This window comes from Anopheles nili, chromosome 2 (assembly GCF_943737925.1).
Source record: "Anopheles nili chromosome 2, idAnoNiliSN_F5_01, whole genome shotgun sequence".
In the NCBI taxonomy this organism is placed as follows: Eukaryota; Metazoa; Arthropoda; class Insecta; order Diptera; family Culicidae; genus Anopheles; species Anopheles nili.
In genome coordinates this window covers 36,202,816-36,230,622 of record NC_071291.1, presented here as the reverse complement: position 1 = coordinate 36,230,622, position 27,807 = coordinate 36,202,816, and the positions used below count along the sequence as shown (strand labels likewise).

The 27,807-nt window shown below is 45.1% G+C and overlaps 1 protein-coding gene across 1 annotated transcript; it reads left to right on the top strand.

Moving 5' to 3' along the window:
- The first annotated feature begins 528 nt into the window (after positions 1 to 528).
- LOC128721547 (allatostatin-A receptor) lies at positions 529 to 26,404 on the top strand. The gene is made up of 8 exons (XM_053815309.1): positions 529 to 766; positions 5,869 to 6,023; positions 6,102 to 6,232; positions 6,424 to 6,571; positions 21,185 to 21,303; positions 25,652 to 25,727; positions 25,800 to 25,955; positions 26,300 to 26,404. Exons 1-8 carry the CDS (start codon positions 529 to 531, stop codon positions 26,402 to 26,404), a joined length of 1,128 nt encoding a protein of 375 aa, XP_053671284.1.
- Positions 26,405 to 27,807: the final 1,403 nt, after the last annotated feature.

The window sequence follows — 27,807 nt, the reverse complement described above, 5'->3', positions numbered from 1 at the left end:
AATCTTGCATTCCTATTTCTGCTTCGTTTCAGGCATTTAATGCGCACTGTCAACAGTTGCATCAAGGCGTAGGCGGTGTGTGTTTGCTCAATTTATTATCGTTCACAAATCCGGCCAGCAAAATGGCGGCGAAGGAGTGGCGCGAAAAGCAGTCCCGGTGCAAAATCACGTAGGCTCTCGTGAAACGAACGCAACAGGTTCATTTTTTTGTTGTTGTTGTGCCAAACGAAGTGCGAAACAAAACTGAACAAAGTTTTCCGCGGTAGGCAAACATTGTGAGCAAAACTTTAATCCGCTTGAAACCCACTGCGACGTGGGCTGATGTTTTATGCAATGCAATACCACATAACCAGCCACTACGGTTCGCGAGTGGGTGAGTGAAAGCATTAAAGTAAGATCAGCACTTGACCGAGCGTTCATGGTGAAATAAATAGCCGATCGTACACAGAGCGACCCACATCCGAAGCCACTTTGTTGGGCTTAATAAAAGTGTATAAATCACCGTAACACCTCCACTCCAGACACGCGATGAACGGCACCAAAAGTACTCCGTCCGAGACGCCCGCGCAACTGCCGGTACCGATGACTGCCGACGGGATGACTGGCAACAGCTCCTGGGCCGAGTTGCTGAACTACACGTTTGAGAACGAGGCGCTCTACCACGTCAACACGTCGACCATCGAGCGGATCGTGTCCATGATGGTGCCGGTATTCTTCGGTTTCATCGGACTGGCTGGTTTGCTCGGCAACGGGCTGGTTGTGCTCGGTGAGTATCAAAGCTACGCACCGGATAATATTCAGCCCTGTATTGAGTGGGAATGGGTAGCCCTAGAAATAAGCCCACGCTTCAATAATTCCCCAAAATAATGCCAACCGAGGAGCACACAAGGGGTGCCCATCGTTCATAACGCAATGGTTGCAATTTCAATTCTCGGTACAGTTTCAATTCACGCCCGAAATTCCCATTTATTTCATATCGCTCGCAATTTGTTTTTATGTTCTTTTCGGGTAAAAAAGAGAAATCCAAAAATGAATCCAAATAAATGGATGATTTCCTATAATTCCTCCACCGCATTCCATCCCTCTACACGATAAAGGATATTCAAATATGCATGTTAAAAAAGAATGCTACTTATTCGGAAATTCGTTATTATATTTCGTGTTGCTGGAAACGTAACATACAGTAAATACTACGTACAAATGCCATTAAATTTATGGGATTACCTTGCAACGCATATTAAGTAAATCAATACGACCAACAGTTTTTTGTTGATAGTTTGTTGACGTGTTTAAATAACTTTCATATTCAACCGACTGCGAATAAATAAATGGACGATGCCAGTTTGTCTGCGAAAAAACATCAAACGGTAAACGACCTTCTTGATTAAGTTGTTATAAAGGCAAACAGACCATTTTTTAAATGACCGTAAAAAATTAAATTCATAAATCTGAAAACTAACATTAGAATGATTTTATTGCCTGTTATTTGACTGTGACTTTTACGCGCAGAAGAACGATGCTAAAAGAATTCGGTGCCAGAAGAAAACGAAATGATTGCTGCTTTGGAGACGCTTCGAAGCCCAATCTATGACATAAGAATTTGAACCAATTTATGGAACCCTGTGCAGCTGACATTGTCTTCAGAAGGTGGATTAAGTTATTTTTACGTAGCTACAAACGCAACCCAATCAAAATCTCAGCATCAAAAATCAATCACCACTTTGATGTTTGTCAAGCCAGCCGTGGAAGTGAAAAGCTCGTCACAAACCCACGACGTGGTTATGCAGAAATGTTAATTTTAACATCCCCTGAAAACCTCCATACTAATGGAAAACATTTCGCGGAAAAGTGGAATTGAAATTCTAAACTCACGAACTCATACGCCAGGGCTCGCACGAATCGGAAAATAGATAATGAAATTCAATACAACGGCGCTGGTTCTTGTCGACTTGAACAACTTGGCTTGCAAAAATGCTATGATCCAAAGCACCGCTCTCAGGCCTAAGCGTAGGCAACCGATCCGTCTTCGCATTGATCGCATGGGCGCACCAATGTCGCTGCCGCAAGCACGTTTCTGAGTAGCCCTTGAGGCTGGACCTCGTTGCTATACACTAAAAATCAATCACACTGATGTTACCGATGCACAACCCGAGGACGTACTCTTGGAACGCGCCACCTAGCCGGTCTGTTGAAGTGAAGCATAGATTCATGGCCTCGGTCGAATTGCTCTTTTGCAGTGCCGCTCAAACTGTTCCGGGTGGAGCTGGTAGACTTGTAGATATATATTTTTTTTATTTACTTCCCATGATTTATCTGCTCATCCACGCCAAAGGGGGAACTAGTTGTGGTGGGCGTTCACGCTACGGATATTCGTGCCAACGCGGAACCGCTTAAGGTGCTCACAGCAAGGGGTGTGTATATATCAATCATCCATCGACTTGCTCCGATTGGATCGTGTTTTTGCGTGAGGTGGAAATATTTTACTGAAATTCTATCCTTTACGCCACGTTGTAAGTCATCATGAGTTTGTAATACTCGCACGAATGACTAACTGGACAGTAAATTTGAAAAGAAAGAATTTATTACTTTTCAAATCACGCATCAGATCGCTGCTTGATTTTATTTAGCTTTATTGCCTTTACACAATACATTTTATTGTGAGTAAATCATGCCATATATTTCCTATACCACCTATCTATGGATTGCATGAAAAAAGTCTCCATATTCTTCGCCAGTGTAACCAATTCCATCCGTGAAGAATCATTGGAGTTTCGTTTTTCGTGTGAAGTTAATTCGTGGCTGTCCATTATCGAAATTGGGAATAAATTATTCATTGCCACTGAATCTTTACTGGAAGTGAAATGGATGTGCTGCTGCTAGCAGCATGAACTAATGCACTTAACCCAATGTTGATACCGCAAGGGCACGTTTTTGGTTGAGATCCTATCAACATGTTGGGAGTAATTTTCTCATGGTATGTTGTAATAGAACCATGATAGGTACATTTACTGGTCACGTCTGCTACGAGGTCGATGCACCTGTTGATTTTGATCGTTTTAAGCGATTAACTTATCTTTAGACGAGCAACATAAAAGAGATGAAAGTACTAGGCAAGTGCAAGTGTGCTTTACATTGATGGAAAATAGAGTAATTTTAGAAGCGATATGTTAAATGTATGTAGGCTTTACATCAAATTGCACGCAATGCAACACACTGGATTGTGATTATCACTTCAAAGAAGTGTGTTGCTGCTTTTCAATTTCAATTCAATCTGATCTCAGAATTGAACGAATCGATATTCTATATCAAACATTTTCTTTGAATATCTCGCCTCTAAAGCATCTTTCCGTGTAACAAACTGACGTATGCTCAAGTGACTAAACACCTGATGATGTGATAAGCCAACGCCATCATCATCGAATAACATACCAGCCGTACACTTCAGAAGCAAACCGATAACTCGAAACCAAACAGCGCGTCATGCTACCCAATCAATCTTCCGCCATCCAGCGATATCCCGTGGGTTGGTCTTATTTCTATTTATTTTCTTTGCATACCGGCATACGCGCTCAATTTCTGCCACTCCATTAGAGGCTCATCCAGTGGACCACTCGTAGCTTCCGAGGCGAACATACAGGGTTATGATAGGGGTAATTAATCTTGTTCGAATGAGACGACACCTAGTTGCTTTAGCTCGCAGCTAAAACGCCTACCCGTACTCACGTCATTACTCCTGACATCGTACGGCGATGCTGCAGTCTTCCTCGAAGCGTACGGGAGCGTATGAATGATGATCAGCGACGGGACCCTTCGTCATCTAGTGCCGCGAAAAGTGATGAATGAAGCAGTTTCCCACTCAACCGAGCTGCGACCAAGCGACGGAATCGTGGAAACGTGGGTGAAAATAAACCTTGCCTGCTGCAACAGCATCGCGCCATCACGGGAGGGAATAAGCTCCCGCAAAGGATTAGTTGATGAGCAAACTTAAAAAGGAAGGTCAGTCCAGTACGGCTCATAGAGAACTGTGTGCGGACGGTAGCGGGACATAATAAAATCGCGCGAACAGCGTAATCGCTCCCACCTTCATAGCACAAGTTGAAATTTCCACGGATATATCCTTAACTTCGTGGAGGGATAAATTTAACCCGACGAACGCTCGGCGAAGGCATCTCCCTTTATACACACAGATAAAAGAAAAACGGCTCCCTGTTACCGTGAAGTACATTTTTCTGATACACACACATACAGGAACCACTGCACTATTCTCGGAAACGTAATATCATATATATGTCGATCCGTTTCACATCCAAGAAGTTGGGTATAGAAACAGAATCTTTTCACGTTTGTGCAGATTCACTGTACACCCACAGGACTTTGCAGGACATTTCTGTGCTTCAAGCAGCATGCAAAATCTACCGGTTTGCTACCAAAGCGCAGGCAACGGATAGAAAACGACGCAATCCAGCTGGGATAGCCCTTAGGCGATACGGCTTGGAATTCCTCTAGCCGGCTAGGCGCCTCCATTACCAATGTGAAAAAATAAACACGACTGTATCTAGATACCGGAGAGGAATACAATTTCGAGCTTTCATGTGCTCTTGCACTGCAAATATTTCGAATGATATTTAACATAGTATGAAACTTTTTCTTGTTGTTTATTTTTCTTGCATTTTTTCACCCTGGCCGGGACGCACAAATGCATTGCCTTAGGGTGTGCTTCGTACAACGATTGATGGCAAGCGTTGCCTACTTATCGAAATCATGTTTATAAACGCAGACGAACTTGTAGACACTAGCTACTTCGATTGAATTGTTTATTTTTTGGGGCTCGTACCGAGGCATCGCCCGCAGACTCGCCATACTCGTCCGTTATGTGCGCTGTTTTATCTAAACATTTCTCCTCCTCTCATCTGGCTCTTCAATTATCTATCATGAAATGAAATGCCTCCCCAGGGGGGGTGGACCGCAGTCTAATCTGCATTTAACGTGCCCGGTGTTATTGCACGGGCTCGCCATGAGACGGATCTACGAATGACTGGGCGCCTCCATGGAGATCACCCAAATTGAAAACTGTGTTCCAGCTCATCGGAATTCGCCACGATGAAAGGTACAGCCAGATGAAAAGCCCGCTCACTGCCAGTGCTTGATCTGTGAAGCGGATGGTAGCGCGCTTCCAATTCATTCCCAAAGTCACCGTTGGGAAACGGATAATGAAGAAAAATGATTGATCGGCGAGAAGTGGCACCGTCGGGTCGTTTCAACAACTCGCACCATGGTTTGCTCTACTGTTTTTTTTTTGTCCATGTTCACGAGAACGATAAGCTATCTTAATCCATATCTATTTCTCGCACCTGACACTTATTGATTTGTTTCACTGGCAGTGGCTTTTACACATTCGATGTTTTGCGCTCATACTTTGTACCTTGTTTAAAGCACAATGTAAATCATTCAAGTATTCAACATAGCTCATTTCTTTTTTGAACGGTCAATATATCTGACGCATTCAACTTCAAGCGTTTGCGTGAGATATTAAAATGGCAATGTAAAGTGTATTCGCTTTGGCGAAAAACACAGTTTCTATTTTATTAAAACCACCACATCGTCCTATTTCGGAGCCAGCTGGTTAAGCTGGTGGTTTCATTTTGAATTCATGTACATTCGCTATATGTTTCGAAATGCACGCGCCTAGTCAGAGTGAAATATCCTGCTCCATCAGCAAACGGCCACGGAGACGGCACAAATGGCGTCAGTACGAGAAATATTTCACTTCCAAATATTTACTCCCCGGTTACCCCCCATGGGGTCACACTTGTGCAGCATTGTATTTGCTCTTATATCTCCTTGTTCGTCTCATCCCTCCACCACCAGTGGTTGCCGCTAACCAGAGCATGCGATCGACGACCAACCTGCTGATCATCAACCTAGCGGCGGCGGATCTGCTGTTCGTCGTGTTTTGCGTTCCGTTCACGGCCGTCGACTACGTGCTACCGGAGTGGCCCTTCGGGGATTATTGGTGCAAGTTTGTACGTTGTCTCTGTCGCGTTTTAGGAAACACCACCATACGGGCTCATTCGCTTGCTCTCGTTCCCACTACTCTACAGGTGCAGTACATGATCGTCGTGACGGCACATGCCAGCGCGTACACTCTGGCACTGATGTCACTGGATCGATTCCTGGCCGTGGTGCATCCCATCACCAGCATGTCGATCCGCACGGAACGCAATGCCTCGATGTAAGTAAGCCATAAAGTGAGATACCCGGCGACAGCTTGAATGGAGCATGCACCGAATACCGAATGCCCGGCCACGAAAGGGACAATTAATTTTCCATCCCAACGCCCTGGAGATGACTTTTATTTTCAAAACACCACTTGTTAGCCAACGCAGCTCATGCGAATTGTTTCGTTTCGTTTCTCACGCGCAGTGCCATCTGCTTGACGTGGTTTGTCATCCTGACGACAGCTATTCCGGTGGCTATTTCACACGGAGTCCTGTTCTACCCGCGCCAGGGTGGCTACTATACTGCTTGCTTGTTCCTACACAACGAGGGTTACAGTTTAGTAGCGTTTCACGTAAGTATCTACTTCAACGCTCGGTTCGAGCTGTGGCATTCATCGTCATTTATTCACCAAGCGATTTCGCGGAAATCACAAATTCATTAGCACTTGCGAACGACGATTTGTTGGACGCTTCAGGTTGCATATTCGGCTATGGATTCTCGGTGCGATAGCACATTCACCCGACCATGTGATGTAAATCCTTGTTTGTGAAGACCCACCGTATCTATTCTGAATGGTCTGTTCGTATGAAACAATCTTTAGTAATTTTACCAAAGACCTACAGCTAAAGCAAATCTTATCTGCACCATTTTCTCGCTATTTTTTTTTCTCACGCAACACTCAATTTCTAGGAAATTTCGGAGCTTTATTTGCTATAATACCTTTCGTGTTTCGTGCTCTAAAGGCTATCGAACCCGAATCTGCTGTTGGTCCACTCAACGTACATAAAAGAAGCTTCCAATTTATTTCTTCTTTTTCTGTCCAAAACTCAAGTTGTAGATTTTTTTAATTTTACCAACAATCTGCCTAATCTTCTGGTTCGGCCTTCTATGCACGAACCCTGGATTATTTTGAGAGGTATGAAAAGCTCTGGGGATGAATTTCCGGAATTTGTTTTGGATGTTTTGGTTCGTATTTTCTATGTCCTCAATTTTAATCTGAACAATAGGGCGGGTACACTATCTTTTTTTTTTCTTCAATTCTCTCTCTCATATTTTGAATTTTTTGATTGCTGGACACGTTTGTTGCTTTCTTCTTTACCACGGGGTGATTGTTTTTCAACAAGATAATTAATAAAAAGCCATATTAAAACAAGTATCAGATACAACATGAAGTTGAGAAAATGCTTAAGCTAAATTTCCTTGCCCATTCCTTGTTGAAAAAACAATTGCATCTTAGTTCAATAACATTTGTTTTATGGTCCATCAATAGCATAATAATTGCCGCAAATTCGTGTAACAATTTATATGAAACAAAAAGAACATGTTTAATATTATTTAAACAATTTTACCCAACGTAATTCAGGTCGTCCTGTTCTAAGAAAACCCGCCCCATCGTGTTGAATGCTTTCTGTTTGCGTAGGAATGTCTACGCCATTCAAACACGATGGGCCTTTGTTTGTTCGTAACTAAGCTTATGTATGCGTTACCACCAACGCGTTGTGTAGTGTAATACCGTCGCTACTATAATCCTCCCTCCGGGAAGAGAAACGGATCTTCTTCAGCAATTATGTCTCACTCCACGGATGGATTGATGCTTCTCATTCCGCCGTTTTATATGGATGTCTGGAAACAATGTTGATGCGAACTTGAGATGAAAGTTTGTACAGCAGAATGTTTCCAATTTTGAAGTTTGTGTACTTTTGTGATACCATTTGATCATGTTTGAGTTGCATCTTTTCCATACAATAAAACATTGCTCAATTTAACAGAGTTATCTTAGGACGTATACATCGTTGAAACGATCAAAAGGTTCCGATATTATTCCTCAAGTAAGAATGGAAGAAGGTATGAGAATTATTGTGCCAATTTAAACATACTTCAGTCAGTTAATGCTTAACTAAACTTTCTCCTTACACTACATCAAATGAATTCAGACCAACATGGCGTAGCTTGTGTTGCGTAAAATGTCGGATCAATTTCCGGTACACGCTTATTCCAATGAATTTGTTTAAATTCTTCCTTCTATTTGTTACGTTTACCAGTCTAACGCAGACAGAAAATGCTATAACCAATTATCTGCCCTGCTGTGCGCTCTTATGGCACGTTTCATACAGAGTTGCTTTACGGCTAACAGGTGAACCTCATCCAGCGTACCCACGAAGTTATTTAATGAACAAATACTATTCACAAGATTGCACTTTGCTACTCCATGCTACTACCGACGGTGCAACACGCTCAATATTTTCCGCTTCTGCCCGACAAAAACAAGCTGCAAGATATTCATAAACACCCGGCACACTCACAAGGGCAACCCTCCAAGGGCCCACTGCAATTTCATCGTCCCGGAGAAAGGAGAATACGGCACGCGTACCAACAGAAGCAAAAGAAAAATGCGAAAATAAAATACGAAACAGGCCGAAATTCCCGGCACAACTATGCAAATGCTCCGGGAAGCCCACTCGGTACGCAGAACCACGAGTTCGAACGTGATCCCGACTGCCATACTGCCCCTCACGGTGGCTGTGGCCCCCGGTAGGGCGTCAAATGAAAACGGCTCGGTGAAAATGAGAAAATAAACAGTACTCCCACGGTTCTATCTTTGGCAGGACCCCGGAGCGTCTCCAGCAATGCACTTCTATGGGCCGCGAGAAACGATCCAACCATGTAGCTAAGCAAACAGTACATGTAAACAAGCTCTCACAAACACATACACACATACACGCGCGATCGTCCTTACGATGCAAATATAAAGCGTCCATCTTGTCATCTAGGTGGCACGTGGTGAAAAAGAGACCCCGTAATGGTGAGCGTGCTCCCGTTCCAACACCAAGGGCTGCATCCTGTCAGAGAGCTTCATTGCATCCGTGCCCTCTTTGCTGGTTTTCCACAATACATGCGCCCCACAAAAGTGGCCACAAAAGGCGGGGATTTCATCGCAACCGCTCGGGTAACGGAATGAAAACAATAAACATAACGCAACCTCGCTACAATCAACACCACGGTACTGCTGTGCGTATCGTGTTATTGGCAAACACGGTGTGTAGTGTTCGACAAGTCGGCTACAGGCCTACTATGTTGAGTGGGTAACATGCACGGATGAAAAAAGATTGCGCTCGAGTGCGGATGTTGACCTCTCTGGGTTTCGTTTTAAAGAGCGAACGTTCTTTTTCAATTTTTAACCACCAGGTTTTGACAGCCACGACCAATTTTCCTACACCACAGCACGGTTTCACCGATCGAAGGATGGTGGGCATTGGGAAAACTTGAATCGTCTGATCGGTCGGTATAGACCGAGTCGAATAGGGTAGGTTCTGGAGTGTCGGGCCCTATCGAACTCTTGCTTTTGTGCGATCGCAATTTACTGCCAATTTATGCAGCTCCACGATGAAGTTTTGTGATGCTTTCTTTGGCTTCGTTTTGTGCTTTTAAAATGAAACACAGCAGCTTCACTTTTTTTTTTGCGCGCGGTTAAAAAGCCTTCAAGTGTTCTATCTCGATTGCCAGCTGACGTATCAGCAATTCATGAGAAAAGAGTCTTCTTTCTAATGGGCTTATCCAAGTTGTTCGAACACGTTCAATGCCTTGTTCAGTGCTTGGCATTTTTAAGCCATCGCATTCACAGCTTTCTGGTTGGCTTCTCGGTAACTCGTGTCTGAAACCTTTGATGACACGGTTGATTTTTTTCCACTAAAAGTCGAGCTGCTGAAGATTTGGTGAAAGTTCAATAAAGAACCCAACTCTGGGTATCGGTATTATTCGAACCAACTTTTTGGCGTGTTGATCCATATTTAACAAACCGTTCAATAGCCTTCCGCTATCGCTGTTTCAAATCAGCGACAGTACGAGCACAAAGAAGATAGCTTTTGATCGGGGAGCGAATCGGAAATCAAATACGGATATCCGTTATCCTGTTTGATCCCTTAACGGTTTAGCCGGAAAGAACCTAAAGTGGTTGAAGTAATGCTCGTTCGATTCCGATCGTTTCGTGACCGAGGCTGGTGAACGATTGAAGGCTTCATAACGATTGAAATTGTCCCCATTTTTGGGTTGGTCCCAAAGGAGCCCGAAACGGGGGCATTCTAACTGGCCGGTCCATAAACTTCGTGTCAGAAAGGACCCGATGGTTACCGATTAAATTTGTGACAAAAGCAAGCAGCTACGCTCGAAGCAGACTGTCTTTATTACCCTTGCTTTTTGGATTTCCAATCAATGCAAAACTTTACCAATAGATGGCTAGAAATTGTGAAGGTTATTGGTATTAATGAAAATTCAAAGTTAACAGTTTAATGGCATCAAATATAGGTCAACTTTAACTATGTCCGTTGCATAGAAAAGTTTCACATTTGCTATTAGGCGAATACAATTTAATCTCCGAACAAAGAAAACTGTGACATCATAGTTCTTCTTCGAACGTTGTCGAACGATGCCACAATGATTCCTATACAAATGCGCACTTGGTGAAAGGCTTAGTAAAGGAGAATTCTTACGTTGTTTAAACTCATCCTCAATTTGTTGGTCTTTTGTTCTCTTTGAAGTGTTACAGTCTATAACACCCGGCCGACGGGCTGATTACAGGTTGTTTTTTTTCGTATTTATTTAAAATTCAATTCCCATGTGAACCTGCTTATTGCGGGTGATACAATTAGCTTAGGCTAGGCTGAAAGAGAACGCATAACTCCAATGATCGTTTCCATCCTCAACGCTATAAACTCTGAGGCTTTCGTGATTTTACCTTTCGATGAAAAGAAAATTGTTCTAAGAAACAACGGGCAGGTATTATCTATAATTTGATGGTTTTACGCATGTTATCCTAGTATATAGAACCCGTTAAATTGCGTTACCATAACGCCACTACATCAACGTTCTGCGAGAAACAATTTACCATCATATCTGCCCATAAACCGTCGGCAAGCTGTTCATATGGCGTTCCTAGAAGAAGTGAGAAAACGCGAACGCGTGCACGCTCTAGTACGTTCCGTCTAGGAGTGCGCTAAACTGCTTTTTGCCTGAAGCCACGGGAGCAAATGATTCGATCCGACACGTTGAAAGATTGAATAAAATGCCTTTCTTTCTGTTTTTCTTGCATATCGCAGCATGAGTGCAGAATGCTAGCTATATACACCGAGTTTAAACCATTTCCAAAATGTTTGCAAACAAGCATTCAGCCAACGTTTCCAGAAAAAAAAATCGACGTTCGCAATGACGTACACACATCCAAAACCTCAGAATTACGAAAGAAAAGTGGACGGGTTAGAACGACGAATAAACAAACATGGAGCGTGTTTGTGGTTGATTGAAAATAAAACAATCATCAAGATACAGTTAAAACATTCAATGGATTGCAACTGAGGTTGAGAACTGGTATGTTGAGTTTGCAATGTGGGTTGCAATTGTGTTTTCCCAACAATAGGAATCCTTTTGGATAATTGCATGCCATCCAGGCCTTTGTACTGCAGTTATATGGTACGGCATTCCATGAAAAACAAATCAGAAGAAAACTCGAGAGTTCATAAGAAATTGATTTGCGTTTTAGTTGCAGCTGGTGTGGGATTTCATCGACGATTTAGTTGAAAAGAGTGGCAAAATAATTCATTCCACAAACGCATACAAAATTGTATACCAAGTGTAAAGGCAACGGGAGTTATAGCTAACGCAAAATATTTTGTTCTTCGGGATATTAATTTTTGAATGTCAATGGTAACACAAAATGTTTGAATACATTATTTACGATCATGGTTTGATTAAGCATCATTTGGCTTGACAATAGAATATGATGTTTGAATTATCGAAAAATTCAAACAAATTGAATCAACGATAACAATTACATTTGAATTTTCAAGTTTTTTTATATTCAAAATTCTAATTTTACAAATTCAACATTAAATAGACAAATTAAACTCAACTACACCACAGCAAAAAACGTAGGATTTGAAGGAAGATGTATGAAAAACCGTACTCCAAAACCGGGCATAATCTGTTTTTAGCAAATCTACATTTAATTTCGCCTTTTGTGATAATCTATCTGCCAACCGATGCGGCTTGTTCCATCCATGTAAATTACCTATGTAACACACTTGACAAGGGGACCAAGCGCTTGAACGGTCCTGAATATTGCTGCTCCAACGCAGAAAGCTCTTGAGCGGAAAACAACAGCTCTTTGGTGAAAAACTTTGATGCTATCAAATAACATGTTTACGCGCACATTCCACTGCAACACAATTCCAACGGCAACGCTTTACGGCCGTTATTCGCCAGCAAACCTGCTGCATGATTGGTGTCTGTCTTTTATGCTGCTGCAAGGCAAGGCAAGGCGTTTTGCAAACTCCTCTTGCGCCAGAGCCCAGTGGAAGTATGGCAAGGGTGAAGTGAATTCTTTTTATATTCCTCGATTTAATGCGAAATTTATGCCGCTCCTGCCCAGGGATAGTGTTTCAAATCCCAAAGCTCAATGAAAGGCCGGCGCCTCTCGCCTCACAATGCTTTCCCAAGACCAGCTGCCGGAAGGCATACGTTTCAAACCACAAGAACTACGCTCGAATGCGATGGGATGCGATAATACAATCAAACAACTCAATGTTTCCCCAGCGCAAACGTAGCCGTTATCTTCGATTATTGCGAGAAATCCTTCAGATTGTTCAGATGAGTATTTCAGGGTTTTTCTCATGAAGCTTTTCAACGTCTCCAAGAAGGCTTACTCGGAGGTAGCTCGATCTTATCGCACTTGACAACCTCTCCTGCTTGACGTTATCAATTGGGGGAGTGTTACCTTGCTGTACATATCATTGGAAAAGCGGGTTAAATTATACTGTATCTCTCCCGCAATCCAATTACGGTCGGACAATCTGCCCTTTTAAGAGTGACCCAGCAAAACTCCTTTACCTTTGCAATGGAAAATGTATACAAGCTACGTTTGAATGAACTGAACACATTGTGTGCCCGTTAAAGCTTGCTTGTCCAGATAAAAAATTTAGTATGAAATAAACTTCTAGCACCCGGGTTGGACAGAAATGGTTCGACAGTTAAAACTTATGCTATATCCTACTCACTTGACATCTCTCAAACGAACTGACCCGTTTCTATCTCGCAACCACGGAGAATTATTACCACCAGGATGCTTGGCAACAACAAAACTCCTTGCCTTAAAGTCAAACATTCCTGCGAAGGGAAAGAAGTCAAACCCTCACGAGGCCACCAAATCCGGTTCCCCGAACGTCCAAGCACCGATCAGCTAAGTTCGCCTCCGCTTGAAGCTCGTTGCTTATTCTCGAGCCCGTCCATGGCTCGTCCATCCGAACCCAAGGACTCTTTAAACCTCTTACGTTACCAAACTGCACAGCGATGCCGACGATGGAAGCGCGCGGGAGTCGTTCCGGGAAGGGTTAACCCGGGACTTGGGCACCGCAATAAAAATTCATACTTCACAACCAACGCCGGAAAGATCGGACCCACTGATATCGTAGCCGGAATCGGGATTGGGTTCGCTTTAAGCTGGTTGGTTACATACCTACCGTGATTCTGGGGTTTGAGTTGCTTTCCTTGGGTGGCATGGGCGTATGCCGGGAATACATAAATTAGCTGACCTCGAAAAATTGCCTTCCTTTACCACAGACTCGTACCCGGTGGAGCGAGCAATCGAATTAACTCCACGCTGTTCTCGACGAAAACACGCTGCACTTGTTGAATTCCTGCGAAAGTTCGGATTCCCTAAAATGCTTCCGTGCAGCGGTGACTTCCGTTTCCATGAAAAGCAACATTCTGCGAAAGAATTTACTATTTCCGAGATTCCGGCACCGTTGCCCAATGGAATGCCCAAAAGCTGTGGGCGCTCATAATATGAACGCACGTTGCAACGAGACCCCCTCTCTAATTCGCGCATGAAGTAAGTTAATTAATCCCACCCGGTCCGGCTGAAAGGGTCGAGAAAACTTAAAAACCACCCCAAAACCACCAGGCCCAACCTTGCCGGAGTTGCTAGGGCTCGGGAAGTTGCGCTCGAGAAATCAACGTTTATGGCAAACGTTAATTAAAAAAGTGAGCTCCCATTCGAGCAGCACAGTGACCGCAAACTCACACGCAAACACGCAGACCCGCAGCATCCCCTGCATCCTTCGGGCTTTGATCTCCGCCATCACGCAACCTCAACGGTGGTTCCACGGGATGGAGGATGTGCAGCAAAAAAAAAAAAAAGCAATAGCAAAAGGTTGACCTCAAATCCACTCAGCTTGCGGCATGCACGAGAGTGTCCGTGGTTCGTGATTACGGAGGTTCATTTCCTGCCGTGGTCGAGTATTTGTAGAATGTAATCTATTTATCGGTGTGCCCGCCAACTGAACCGAGCCTGAGTCAAATGACCGTCGGGCATCGGGGCTTACAATGCCCGGCTTGACGTAGTTACATTTCCACCCACCCTAATGATGTTTCCCGGATGTCATTCGTGGTGGAGGAGGAGGGTGTGGACCATTTTAAAAAGATCCACCACCCGCCTCCTCATGACGAAAAGCCATGCTCATCTGCAAACGCATTCCACCGACGATCATCTGGGAAAACGTCCAATTTCGCAATTAGTCATCCGAATGACTCCCGTTGCTTTGCTGCGAACCGACAGCATTTAACAACGGTGGTGTCACGGTGGATTCACAGCAGGGGGGGGCCTAGAAGGCCACAAAAGTTTCCTCTCTCAACGAGAGAAAGCGACAACGCTGGCCACAAGGATCGGATTTGTTGAAATAACTGTCTAATAGGGAAGGGAGCCGCTTGCGACAACGGGCTTGACGGGCATCTCTAGAACAATATGATATTAATTGCTTCGCTGGCGTGAGCAAAACTTTCTAGCCGTTGGGTGTGTTTTGTTTTTTTTTTTTTTGCTCATTTTCCCATTCAATCTGAGGATGGAGAACGCCTTCCACCCACACCCACCCACGCTACAGGCAACCCTGCAGCAGCACTAATCCGGTGGCGCGTTTTGGCAACGTGCCTTTCCCGCTGTCACCGTGTGATGTGGAATTCTACTTTGTATACTTCTTTTGCGGCGGCGGTGGGGTGGGGTGGTTTCCCAACGAATGCAAATGGCGAACTCTCCCGGCGAAAACTCAAAGTCGAAAGCCTCATCCCTTTTTCCGGGGCGAAAGTTTCAAACTTTTCCATCCATCGACGCGCGGCCCCTCGAATGATTAGCCGGGAAAAGCTTCGGAAGCCAGTTTTCGCAGGAACTTTCATTTCCACCACGCATTCCGATGTGTCAAGTTATCACTCCCGGAAATGGGGATGCGAGTGGTCGGCCGGGCATGCGAGATTGAGCTCAATTTGCCAGCCAATCACGGGCGGTAGCGTTCGCACTCATTCACACTCGCGGAAAATCCCGGGAAAGCGGGTTCGTTAGAGAACCAGCCGGCATGCCTGGAACACGCTCGATGTTTACGGGCCGGGTTTTCCGCAGCATTAGCTCCATGCAAAGTAGCTGACCCCGGCACCGGACGGAGTATCACATTTAATGCGTCACGAAATCGATACACCACCGCATGGAATCTAAGTTTGCCCGATCTCGTCGTCATGGAATGAACTTTTGTTTCGCCTAGCACCAGCGCAACATACTGCTGTTTGAGCTGGTCGGTAAACATCTCGTTAAAATTTAAATTTAGTTATTGAACCGCTGCATCTACATCCGCCCGATTGGTTGCCTTCGTGAGCTGTAGAAAGCGAAAGAAAGCGCTCTAGAGCGCAGAGAAATTGATGGACAGCAGACAACTTCTTGATTAAATTATGTTTCGCTTGTTTGGCAAATAATACCGCCAAACCTGATCCTGATTTGTTTAATTAATTACAGCTAAACAAACAAACGCTTCACGTACGCCGGACACGGCGTATCTTCTTTGAGTCCTGTCCATCCGGTCGAACGAAAACCCCCGGAACAAAGTGCCTCATCAAAACGAAATGGAATGTTTCACGCAGAGTGATGCAGAAAAATCTATTCAATCACAACCTTCGATTAATCAAAGCGTTAATAACTTGCACGCTTCTTGCTCGCTCGTGCACATTTTCATTGCGCGGGTTCGTGTTTAAAGTTGGTGAAAAGATTTACGGATCCTGCGCTAATTGATAGCATTCATCTTTGGAAATTGGAAATCTTGTAGGAAAAAAAAAACATGTACAATTCCGCAATACTTCACGGTACGCTTATTTTACTTTAGATTTGGTTGATATGCGCAGTCCAAAGCTGCCTAGTGTTGGTTTTTTTTTTATCAAAGTACTCGAACCACAGCCACATGCTTGGCTGTGAGCAATATTTCTACTGCCAACTTTTACCTGCAGTGGTTAAAATAGGATGCCTTTGATGAGCACGAAAAGAACTAGGACATTTTTTTTTCATTTCATTTTTAACATTTTCCAAACAACCGAAAATCTCGATTCACCTCCACTACTTCCGTTAAGCTGGAAACACTGGTGAAAAAATTACCATGCCCGAAGGTTATAGTGTCCGGGAAAATCAACGTGTTTTAACCTTATTACATGCTGAGGTTCTATAGCCTTCCGAAAAGGTTAAACTTTTCGTTGATTAATCAACTTATCCGAGAAGAAAATCGAAATTTTTCGCATGAACTCACCGATCATTTTCCTACGAATCCGCATTGCTTGCATTCAGTCTACTGACGCTCGAGAGCCCATCACAGAAAAGTGCTTCAGCGAAGCAATTTCCACGCGAAATAATAAAAAAAATAAGAGTTCCACTCGTTTTCCACTCAAGTTATCGATTATCTTGAAAGAGCCACATTCCACCGGCGGTGACGCCGTAATTGATAACCCATTGCAATGGTGGTTTCTCTCGATTGGTCATTTTGCCACCGTTACACAGCTGCACGAGTCTGTCGGCTTTTGAATAACTTTTTTTTTGATTTTCCGCTCAAGCGAATGGCTCCGGCTAATATCAACAGCTTCTACGCCTGCTGCGATCCAGACATTTAATGAAGCATAACAGGAACAAGAGAGAGAGAGAGAGAGAGCACAAGAGTGGGAACGATAAAGAGAGATGGAAAAGAAGAAAATTGATGGAAAAGGAAATAATGTCCCGCAGAACGCAGATCAAATGAGAGCCTGGCCCAGGCAAATGGGCCAAGCTCGAGCCCACAACGAACCAAACATCACATTTTACCGGATTAGTGCAATTTTCAGTCTTTCGTGGAAACGATGTTTCAACAAAGCTACAAGCGAATAGCGTGTTCTACTGCGCCGCAGAATCCTAGTCAATGAACCGGTGGTTGTGGAAAGCTGTTGTACCCCAAATTCCAACAAGCATGCATTTACACACACACACACACACACGCCGAGTCTAGTTACTGCATTAGAGAGCATCACCCTTCTTTAGCGAGTCTCTAAGTCGGTATTATCATGTCAATTTTCTATCGTGGGATGTGTTTCGTAGGAGCGAAACGTGTTTTTTTCTCAGCACGTTTTTCTGGTTACCTCGTGTATACCGAAGCAGTAACGTTACATGTAAAATCAGTGGCCCCATGTGGTTGTATTTTCGTACCATAGCATGTTGCGTTTCCCTGGAATGAACCTAGTTTTGGTAACGACCAGTTCTTTACCCTCGGTAACTGTTGCTAACCTTTGGAATGTGGTTAATCTTAATCACGAAACAACTGCAGCTCGAACAGTTTTTTTGAGAGTTTTTTGGTTTTTGTAGAGCTTTCATCGCTTCATATCTCGCTTTTCTTATTTTTATACGACTCGACGGTCGACGGTCAAGGCCTGCCTTGTTAAGTAGAAAGTTCTAACTTGATATTTCTACGTAGCCGGATAGTCAGCCCTATGGACAAGGCTCAGTCGAGATTCGAGCCCGATATCAAATACAGTGCATCATATCTCGCACCGACACAAAAAATGAGTACGAGGTAGCAGGCAAATTTGAAGTATTTATTAGATTTTCCTTCCACCTCGATGTGGCAACTCAACATTGTAAAATGATTATCTTTAAAATTTCATCCATCCCACACGCGGCATTGTCCATTAATTGTGTCCATTCGGGTCCATTAAGGGGAAGGATATAAAACAAACAAAAACATGATCAATACCATCGACCATACCTTCGGGGTTTCGCGTGGTGGGTGGAATGAAAAGTAATTGACTCACAGCACAAGCATCAAAACACACGCACACCATACAGGCACAACCCACAGACAGTGTGGGGAAGATGCTGCGAGGAGCGGTTATTAATGAATTTCGTTAGAATTAATTACATTTTGCAAATACATCCCTTAAAATTTTCCCACGCAAACCCATAAAATGTGGAGCATATTTGTATTTCGTTGAATTTCGTTGTTTTTTCTTTGCTTTGCAAAAAAAGATACACTTTGCATTGTTTCTCTCTCCTTCTCTCTCACTTTTTCGTTTTTAATAAATTTTACTCTTTAATGCACGTAATTAAAAGCTCTTTAGCTTGATGGTTATTAGCGATGTAATAATGCCAGTTTTTTTTTTCGTTTGAAATATTATACCCGTAATTTTCAGTTGATGAAAAAATGAAGAAAAATACACAAAGTATACTAATGCTTACTAATGCTGTAAAGTAATTTACATAGACTAAGGTCTACTAATTACAGTTATTTGGATTTTTTTTCTCAAAACCATACCGAACTGGTATATTGCGATGGAACATCTTTGTTATCAACAAAAAAAATGTGCACAAAATTATAAAGGTCTTTTTAGGACTTTAAGCGCATCGATCGTTTGGTTTCTTAGCCATCATGATTAGGTGATTTCGTTTGAACGACCAAACTAGTCACATTCTTACTCGCCGCTATGGAGAGTTCCATAAAACGATAACCGGGTCCAGTAACCCCTAATAATGGCTCTTTTTTGCCGCTCCAATGAGCGGTAATTTCACGGAGTAAGTCAGAACCCCCTCTAAGAAGGCTGACCCCAGCAAGACAATCGTAAAATTCGAGCATGTAAAAAATACGCTCACGCTGAGGAAATAATTGAAAATCGAAAATGAAATTCACTTAACCGCGTTCGTGCAGACAGGTGGTAAAGTTCACAGTTTCCGCTGGCTGCGAGATGGCGTGAGAGCCAGAGAATCGATACCCGATCGGGGGCAGGCCACGTGTTCGCTTCAGGTAGTGAAAACTAATCACCATAAAATCCGGCTGCTCCCCATTCCACGGAATGTCTGCAGAATGGAGCATAATGTCGTTATGACTCAACGCACCCTCAGTGAACCGTGCTGGTTAGGCGCCACGTGGGCCATCCTCGGCGTTCTAGCTTTATTACGTGAAGCGGTTTCGATTGCCTCACGATTGCAATTCAATTCCGCGAAGGTAATTCACGGCGTTTTGCGAGTGTATTCCTCGACAGTTCAGGTAGCGTATTTCAAACGAAACGGTGCCTTTTATTGTATTTGAGCAACATAATTTTGACCGATGAACCTACGGTTGAACGAAGTCGAAACGAAACGTGTTTTCCTCGATGGCACTCCACACGCTTTCCCGGAACACCTTTCACGGATCTAACGGGTTCGCGACTTAGAGCACCCGGAGGAAGCCTCTTGGTATGTAGACGAAGCGAAAAACATTCCTCCAACCCAGTGGGGATCATCCACTTTAGCCCCTTTTTCGTTTTGATCTCACAAAGGCGAACATGTTTCACGGAAAACTTTTTCTCCATCACGCGGTGAAACCGGGACCGGGCCACAGGTGACACACACTCTCAGCAGTATCCGCTTACTGCTAATTAGTTCCGAAAATTATGATTAAATTTTTAAGCCTCAAGCGAACAAGGTTCTCGTGGATCTCGCACCCAACAACCGTCCAAAGGCGTTTTCTTTGAGCGGTTCAGCTTTTAATCAGCCATTCCCACACGTCCCACGGACTCGTGCCGTTCCGATTCACCGAAAACGGGGGCAGCTTAGCACAGCTCCAAAACGGCACACGCTCGAGAGCAGGTCGTGTTTGATGTTTCGCCAAGAAACGAGATCAAATTATCTGCCCATTTTTCGCGAAAACGACATCATATCGACGACGGGTTTCGGATGACGCGGCCCGTTTCCATGCTGCCACTTCTTACGTGGTCACGGATTAGGATGCTTTGGGGGAGGCCTTCTTTTATCTTCTTTGGCACTTTACCAGCAGGGAACTGGTACCGGTGGTTCGTGGTTCGGTTGGGAAACTTCTGATCATCGCCCACCCGTGGGGGGCTATCGATATCAGTCCCAAATTGACGATCCATTTTAGGGCACGACTCGATATTAATTCCCGTTCTCGTGGGACATTTTTTTGTTCAGGATAACTTACAAATATCGCCATAGCTCGTAGCATCGATTCGCGAAGCTAATCGTAGTGTTTATTGTTCATGCTGCCACAAATGTTGATTGCTTTGAATGCAACAGTTCAATCATTGAAGCATATGTTTCTTACGCAAGACGTAAGGAAAAAGTTTTACATTCTAACTCCGAAAGCCATCGAGGAAAGTTAATTTAATTTGTTTTATGCTAGTACCGAAATCCCCCTTCATTTTACGTTCGTTAGCTATTTTGCCCTTTTCCGTTCTCTGACCCATCAACAATTTAATGGATTTTTTTTATTCTACAACGACGTAACAAGGCATCGCTATATTAATTGCAAACTCGTGTGGATAAAAAAAGACTCCATTACCTTCGTTTAAAACTTTGAACAACAAATTGCAACAGAATAAATTCGAAGCTCGAAACCTCCCAGACGCCAAAGTGGTCGGTTCGTCCTTTACTTTACCCACTCGGATCGATTCCGGCATGTTTTTCCTCACTCACATCACGCCAGATCCTCGTGAGATCGATCGAACACACCCGTGCCAATCCATCCGTCCAATTCAATCATGTCTCCTGCCAGGTCTTCTCGAGCGCCATCGTCATCGTCCTCGCCATTTGCCAGCGGTTTTACACCGTTACATGTATCGTTCTATCTTTCGCTGTCTTCTTTCTTCCCTCCAACGCTAGGTGTCATTTTTCCTGTCATCGTACGTGGTGCCACTGTCACTGATATCGTTCCTGTACATGGGCATGCTGGCTCGACTCTGGAAGGGAGCCCCGGGAGGCCGCGCATCGGCCGAATCCAGGTACGTATGCACTTCCTGTCCCTCAAACTTGCCACAGGAGAAAACAAAACCCCACCCACCAGGGGTCAGGTCCTCGCTGATAACATGCGATTGCCACCGGCTAGCCAAGGGTTTCTGGATGATGGTGGGTCGTCACCGTGATGACACCGCCGAAAGCCCCGAGTGGCCAGTGTCCCAAGGCCTCGGACGTGCCTTATTTAATGTGGCTGTCAGTGAAGCAGTCACCCCATTACAGCAATTACCTTCCTTCCGCTTGGCACGCGGTTTGGGCCGCATCCGTCTGCCCCGTGGCCTTTGCATGGCGCGCGTGGTTCAAGGACTCGGCGCATATTCGGCTGTTCGAGCAATTTGGCGGTTATTCAATTTTCAACCCGCTCGATAACGCCCAACACTGGGTGGCCCATTTTGCGTCACGGTTGCGCAAAAAAACTTGTGACGCAACCGATAATGCCGTTCCATCACGGGCTTAAATATTTAAACGTTTAATTTGAAACGTTTCAGCGTGCTTTTAGCGTGCAGCTTACGAGCCGGCGCCGTTTTTGAGAACGGTTTCGAGACGAGAGGTTTCTTTTTTGCTTGTTTGCTGTCTTCCAATGTTCCGTGGAAGCGTGTCTTTAGGTGCAGCAATTTGATTTACGTGCCATCAAAAAAGATACAAGCCCGGCCAGCACTTGGTGGCCGGTTTTTGCTCGAAAATGGTTACCACTTCGCAGTTGCGGATGTTTATGAATCTTTATTGGAGCTTCTGTCGGATGTGTGTGCTGGCAATAAATGATGATGATGATGCTTCATCCCAAGACACGAAATATTGCGTTTGATGTGAAGCGTACTGGTTGTTGGAGGTGAAACATCTGAACCCCTTGCAGACTATCCACTACTGAGCAGTAGACATGCTGGAAGGACACATATACTTCTGCCCTTTAAGTACCACACCAGCTGCAAACAGCTAACCGTATTCTCGTTGAAGAATTTTTAGGTTTGATGTCAGTTTGAAATTCGTTTTAATTACCAAGCAAATAAGTTCGGTCGTGTTTGCACAAAGCGGTAATAAACTGATAAATTTCTGCCCCGTCTTTAAAAGTTAACTGGTTTTTTTTTCTTCTTTACCATAAAAGCGATCAGAAATGTTCCGACGTATTTTTAATAAATAAACGAGTTTATACTCTCGTTGATATCAAGGCTTCAGTAACACGCACATCGAAAGCTAAAAAATCAACAAGTAAACGGCTTGAATTTGAGCAATATCAAATTTCATTGTTATACCCTTTCCTTAAATATAATCGTGCAATTTCCCCTTGCCTTAACGGCGGTTGTCGATACATTCGTAAACAGATCAATCACGGACGCCACCATAGCAGACGATACAAAAATCTGTTATGCGTTTTTTGCGCATAAGTCCATCAATACGGCATACGCTTTCAGTTGAATCAAATAAATAATACTCTCCATGCAGGCACATAATTCATTTATAGCTGCAGTTGAACGGGCATTATTCCACTGTTCGCATAGTTTTCCATTTTTTCTTGTATATGCTTAGTGAGTAGCTAGTTATTTTTCTCAGTGTTATTAAGTTTTGAAAAAAAATAATACACTAAAAAATCTTTCAATTTGCTATGACATTTATAGATAAAGCTTTCAATGCAAAACAGTATGTTTTAGGCAAAATATATTATGAGTTTCAGCAAAATATTGATATTGGAAATGTGTTGCTGAATAAATGTGTAACGATGGTCTACCGATATTTATCCAATTGTTAAAAAATCAGTAATCAACAGAGAAGCATACATTAGCAGCTGAAATGCCATGTTGAACGAAAATACCCAAATTATACATTCGTTTGCAAACGTATCACCAACAAGCCGATAATATAAAAATACCTTCTCACTCTTGCATACACGAGCATCATAACAGCGTTTGGATCGTCGTCAGGCCGTTCGGTCATTAAAATTCAATTCCATTATTTATTTCGATTAACTTTTTCAATGCATCCGAGAAATTAAACGCAAGTTGGAATATATTTTTGGCATCGAATAACAGATTGTCCTTCGGCCAACCCACTGAGCCTACTACGACGTATATTTTTCGTTCTATGTTTCCTTGTTTACAGGTTGCATTACCTCCATTCAGAACAAAAATAATAAAATGAGTCATTTTTCTGCAAAAAAACTGATTCTATCGAAAAGCCTGAGCCTCTACTACGTAGTAGAGCGCGTAAGCGTACGAGCTATGTTTAACGGTTTCCACATCTACAGTTTGTCAGTTATACAAGGTTCAAAATACGAGTAACTGTTGGTAACGTCTATTCGAAACGACCCGTTCAAAAGCGTCGCGACACAATACAGTTTAAATGCCATACCAAGTGCCTGAACAAGATCGTTTCCATGGTAACCTCTCGCCTACAAGGAATTGCTTTGATACTCATCGCTGAGCTTAGCATCGGCGTGCTAATGAAATTTGGATAGGCACGAGACACTTCTGACTCGCAAAACGGTTATCAAACGATCAAAAATCGACGTGCGACCGCTTAATGGCTAATGAACGGGATTATAAGTGGTGCCAGCAAGCGCCATTCACGTTGCTCGATGATAAAGCGCCATTGAATTTGACGTGATTTTTGTGTAGTACAAAGAAATTCACACATAATTGAGTTAGCTTGAAGCTCCCCGATCCGGGCACTCGTTTGCGTATTTTAAGCAACGCCCGTGCTCTTCCCTTTCGAAGCACCAAAAGGCGTCCTCTTGCGATTCCAATGGTCTTGCTTTTAACGTCCCCACGCCGCTGCCGTTGCTGATTTCATTCCATTGATTGCCATCAGATTGTCGTCGGCGTGCTTTTTGACGTGAGGTAAAAAGAACGAAAAACGAGCAACCCCAGGCAGGCCGGCAGCACACGCTCCCGGGGCACTAACAAAGCGCTTTTCACCAACAAAAGGCACCGAATCAAAGAGAAGGAAGCGCCGGAGATGATGGTACAGCTGGGACCATTATTGCAGCTAATTGGCATGACCGAGGCCGGGTGCGAGTGCCCGCGTGTCCTCGCGAAAGATTGCGCCGATCTAATTCAATTTTCGTCTAACGAGGCACGGGCACCGGTGGGTGAATCTTGTGGCCGTGTGAAAACAAACGTCGCTCCGGTTGATGGGCGTTCGCATGTTTTCAACAAAACCCATCACACCGAAGGGGCGTCAATGACACGCCGTGTTTTATGCTTCTTTCTTTGCGGCGATGGTGCGTTTTCTCTGCAGGAAATACGCTTCATTTACGCCTCGAACGCTGCTCCGAAAGCGGGATCGTTTGACGTGCTACCTTCACCGGGCACGTGCCACCAAACACGGCACGGAAACTCTTTTCCGAAATCCGTCCACACCGTACGGATCCCGTACGAGGCACCAGGCGTCTCCATCGCCGGGCAGTAAGGCATCGCCGGGTCGGAAATGAAGCTTCAACATCGCATGAAAAATGCGAATTCAGCTTCCAGCTTTCTCGTTTTGTTTGTTTCCATTTTTCAGCCCCACCGTGGGGGATGCCTTTTTGGAAGAAAACCAGCACGCCTTCCATATCACGTACACGTGCCCAAACGAGCAACTCCCTCTGTCCGCATGCCCGTCATAAACTAATTTATCTCTCTCCACCTTCCGTCCTGTGGTCGAGGAGGCTGTATGTGTGCCCGGAACGGAAGGAAAATGGAACCATTAAGCGGTAACCCTGCACCCGGAAACCGGAAGGGATCACCTGATCTATCTCCCCGTGGTGTGTGCCTTTGTGGGGACGAGCCTAAAACGGAACACAAACGCGCCAAGGCGGGAGGCACATATGTTGTATGGCATTTGCACTCGGGCATAGGATATGTGTTTTTGCTTAAAACCGATATCGATCCTCCCTAAGGGCAGGATGCCGGCAAGCGACAACTTGCAACTGTAATAAATTTCATCCACAAAAGCACTGCCGTATTCATGCGTTTCCATGGCTGCTTCGATTGGACGCCAAGGTGTAGAAAAGCCGGAACGCCATGAAGGTAAAAGAAGGGGGCAATTATTTATCCAATACCAGCACCGGTAGCCTTGTTGTAGATGTGGCTTTAAAAATATGTATATATGCCTACTCGGCAACACGGCAAACTTGGCTATCGATTGTGGGCGTCATTTCGGGCGTCAGTTTTCGCTCGATTCAGGTCAATTCCCAGCGCTGGGAACGAACTTGCTGCACATACGAGCAAAACCCTGGTACGCTAATCTGGCTGTAGCAACCCACCCAACGAAGTGATGGATAGAAAATGGACCGGTTGACATGTCACCTGTTGCTTGACCGGAAAATGCACATTTCACCGCTCGCTCGGTGTTTCTTTGCAGGAGAGGCAAAAAGCGCGTCACTCGTATGGTCGTCGTCGTGGTGCTGGTGTTTGCCTTCTGCTGGTGCCCAATACAGGTAGGTGGCAACGGACACGCGACAAAAGCGGTAACAGAGGGAAACTAATTGGGCCAACCGTCTGCGCCACAGGTGATCCTGCTGCTGAAGTCGCTGAAGCTGTACGAGCTTACCCACGCCAGCATCATCTTTCAGATCGTGTCGCACGTGCTGGCCTACACCAACTCCTGCATCAACCCGGTTCTGTACGCGTTTCTGTCCGACAACTTCCGGAAGGCGTTCCGCAAGGTAGGTAAACGGTGGGCAGGTTTTGTTGGGTCCTGCAACGGGTTGGAATGCAAATGATTTGAGGCCATGTGCTGCTCGTCCGTTGTCGAATCTGATTTATCTACTGAAACCATCGGTGTTTGAAGGAACGGTACGTCAAAACGAACAACCACACCGAACAGAGATGACGATCGCGCATCAGGGCGCGATCTTGCGGTGAAGATTTTCCGCGGGATTTTTCTGCCCGCGAGTGATTTATGGGCGTCGATGGGACGGGAGCGAAGCGCTCGCGATAAACAATACCGGCATGCGCCCAGGGGAAATGTTTTGCACACAAATTCAATAGCCACTTGCGTTCCCCACAGGTCGTCTGGTGTGGAAAACCTCTACCACCAGCCATGCCACCGGCGGCACAAACCAAAACCACGCGCACAACAGGCAATGGTACGTCAAACGCGGACGCCTTATGAGCCGAGGAGCCGCTGGCCATCGGAGAGGGTAGATTTATGGAAAAGTACATCGAAGTGGCGAGCGTCTGAGCGACCACCCAACCGTGCCTGTAAATATTAGATCGCCTTCGTCTCGCACTTTATACCACAAACACACACACGCACACACACACATACACTTTACACTTTACACTCCTGTGAACGCGGGAACCTTTCACCGGCCAGAGACGCACACTATTTCCACGCACGCCGCAGACACGCCGCTGGTCCAGGCCGTCGGTACATTCGGCGAACTCAGCCATCAGCCCCCTGGGATCGCCGGATCCTGCGCGTCTCGTGCACCTTCCCACCGTGTCTGCCCGGTGCCCGTGGATGCTTTGTCTCACCCGCTGGGCTTTCCTCGTTACGCAGCCGGATGCTGTTTGCCCGGACGCGTGGTTACGTCAAACATAGCGTTCGCCACTTTCCCGCCCCCGAAAAACCCCGTAAACCCGCGTGACCACGAGCGAGAGAGCGAGAGAGAGAGAGAACGCGACGGAAACGGACGGAAGCCAAATAAACAAGCGCGCTCACATCGGATCGTAGTAATATCTCTGTCCCCGAAACCAATGACGGCGGTGGCTGTCACTGTCGCAGCAAATGACAGCTGCATTTGATGCCTGAGCTTGTGCGGGATGCCAGCGCTTTGTGACACACGCGTCAACAACCGCCTACCACGCGCTCTCCAACGCCTACTGTGAGCGTACCAAACAATACACACCACATTGTTTGCCGGTCGTTCGCATTCGATTCGCTGGCTGGGTGACAACCCGAACCACCCTGTGATAACGCCAATCTAATCGTTCACCCGCGTGTCCCTTCGTTCCTTTCTAATCAGCGTGGCTGGGAGAGGGCGTGGAGTGCGGTTGGCCATTCCGACTAATCCAATCGTATCCATAGCGTCGACGTAAAATCAAGCACGCCAAGGCACGACGTCAGGATAACGTTTGATTTAGGGTCTCCAGGCGTTCCCGGGAGCCCCGGGTTTCCGTTGATCGATGATTTCTAATTATAAGCCCGTTACAGATAGCTGCGGGGTGAGTTCGCACCCGCCTTCGACCGCTAGGCTTGTTGATGGTGGCTTAGTGGTGTGTGAAACCGTCTCGCGCAGGGAGCAGTCACGCGCCAATTTTGAAGCGGGGCTCGATTTGGGCCATCCTAAGTGTCCGACGCCGTGCTGAGATCTACCCAAGACAGGGTGCTTTTTTATGGACGTGCGGGTCATTAGCGCGTGCTGCTCATTATTTGCTTGTGCTCCCGTGGCGCACGTGCTGACGTCACCGGAGGGATGATATTTCGCAGACGGTCGCCACGGGGCGGAACAATCGGTGAACGGTTGCTTCGTCTGGACGGAAATCCGCTGATTACGCCGCCCGACTGCCCGA

Excerpts from the sequence above, each read along its gene's own strand:
- LOC128721547 (XM_053815309.1), top strand. The coding sequence starts at position 529 with ATGAACGGCACCAAAAGTACTCCGTCCGAGACGCCCGCGCAACTGCCG. Across the intron at positions 6,233-6,423 it reads ACGGAACGCAATGCCTCGAT|TGCCATCTGCTTGACGTGGT; the intron begins GTAAGTAAGCCA and ends TCTCACGCGCAG. Across the intron at positions 25,728-25,799 it reads TCTGCTGGTGCCCAATACAG|GTGATCCTGCTGCTGAAGTC; the intron begins GTAGGTGGCAAC and ends TCTGCGCCACAG.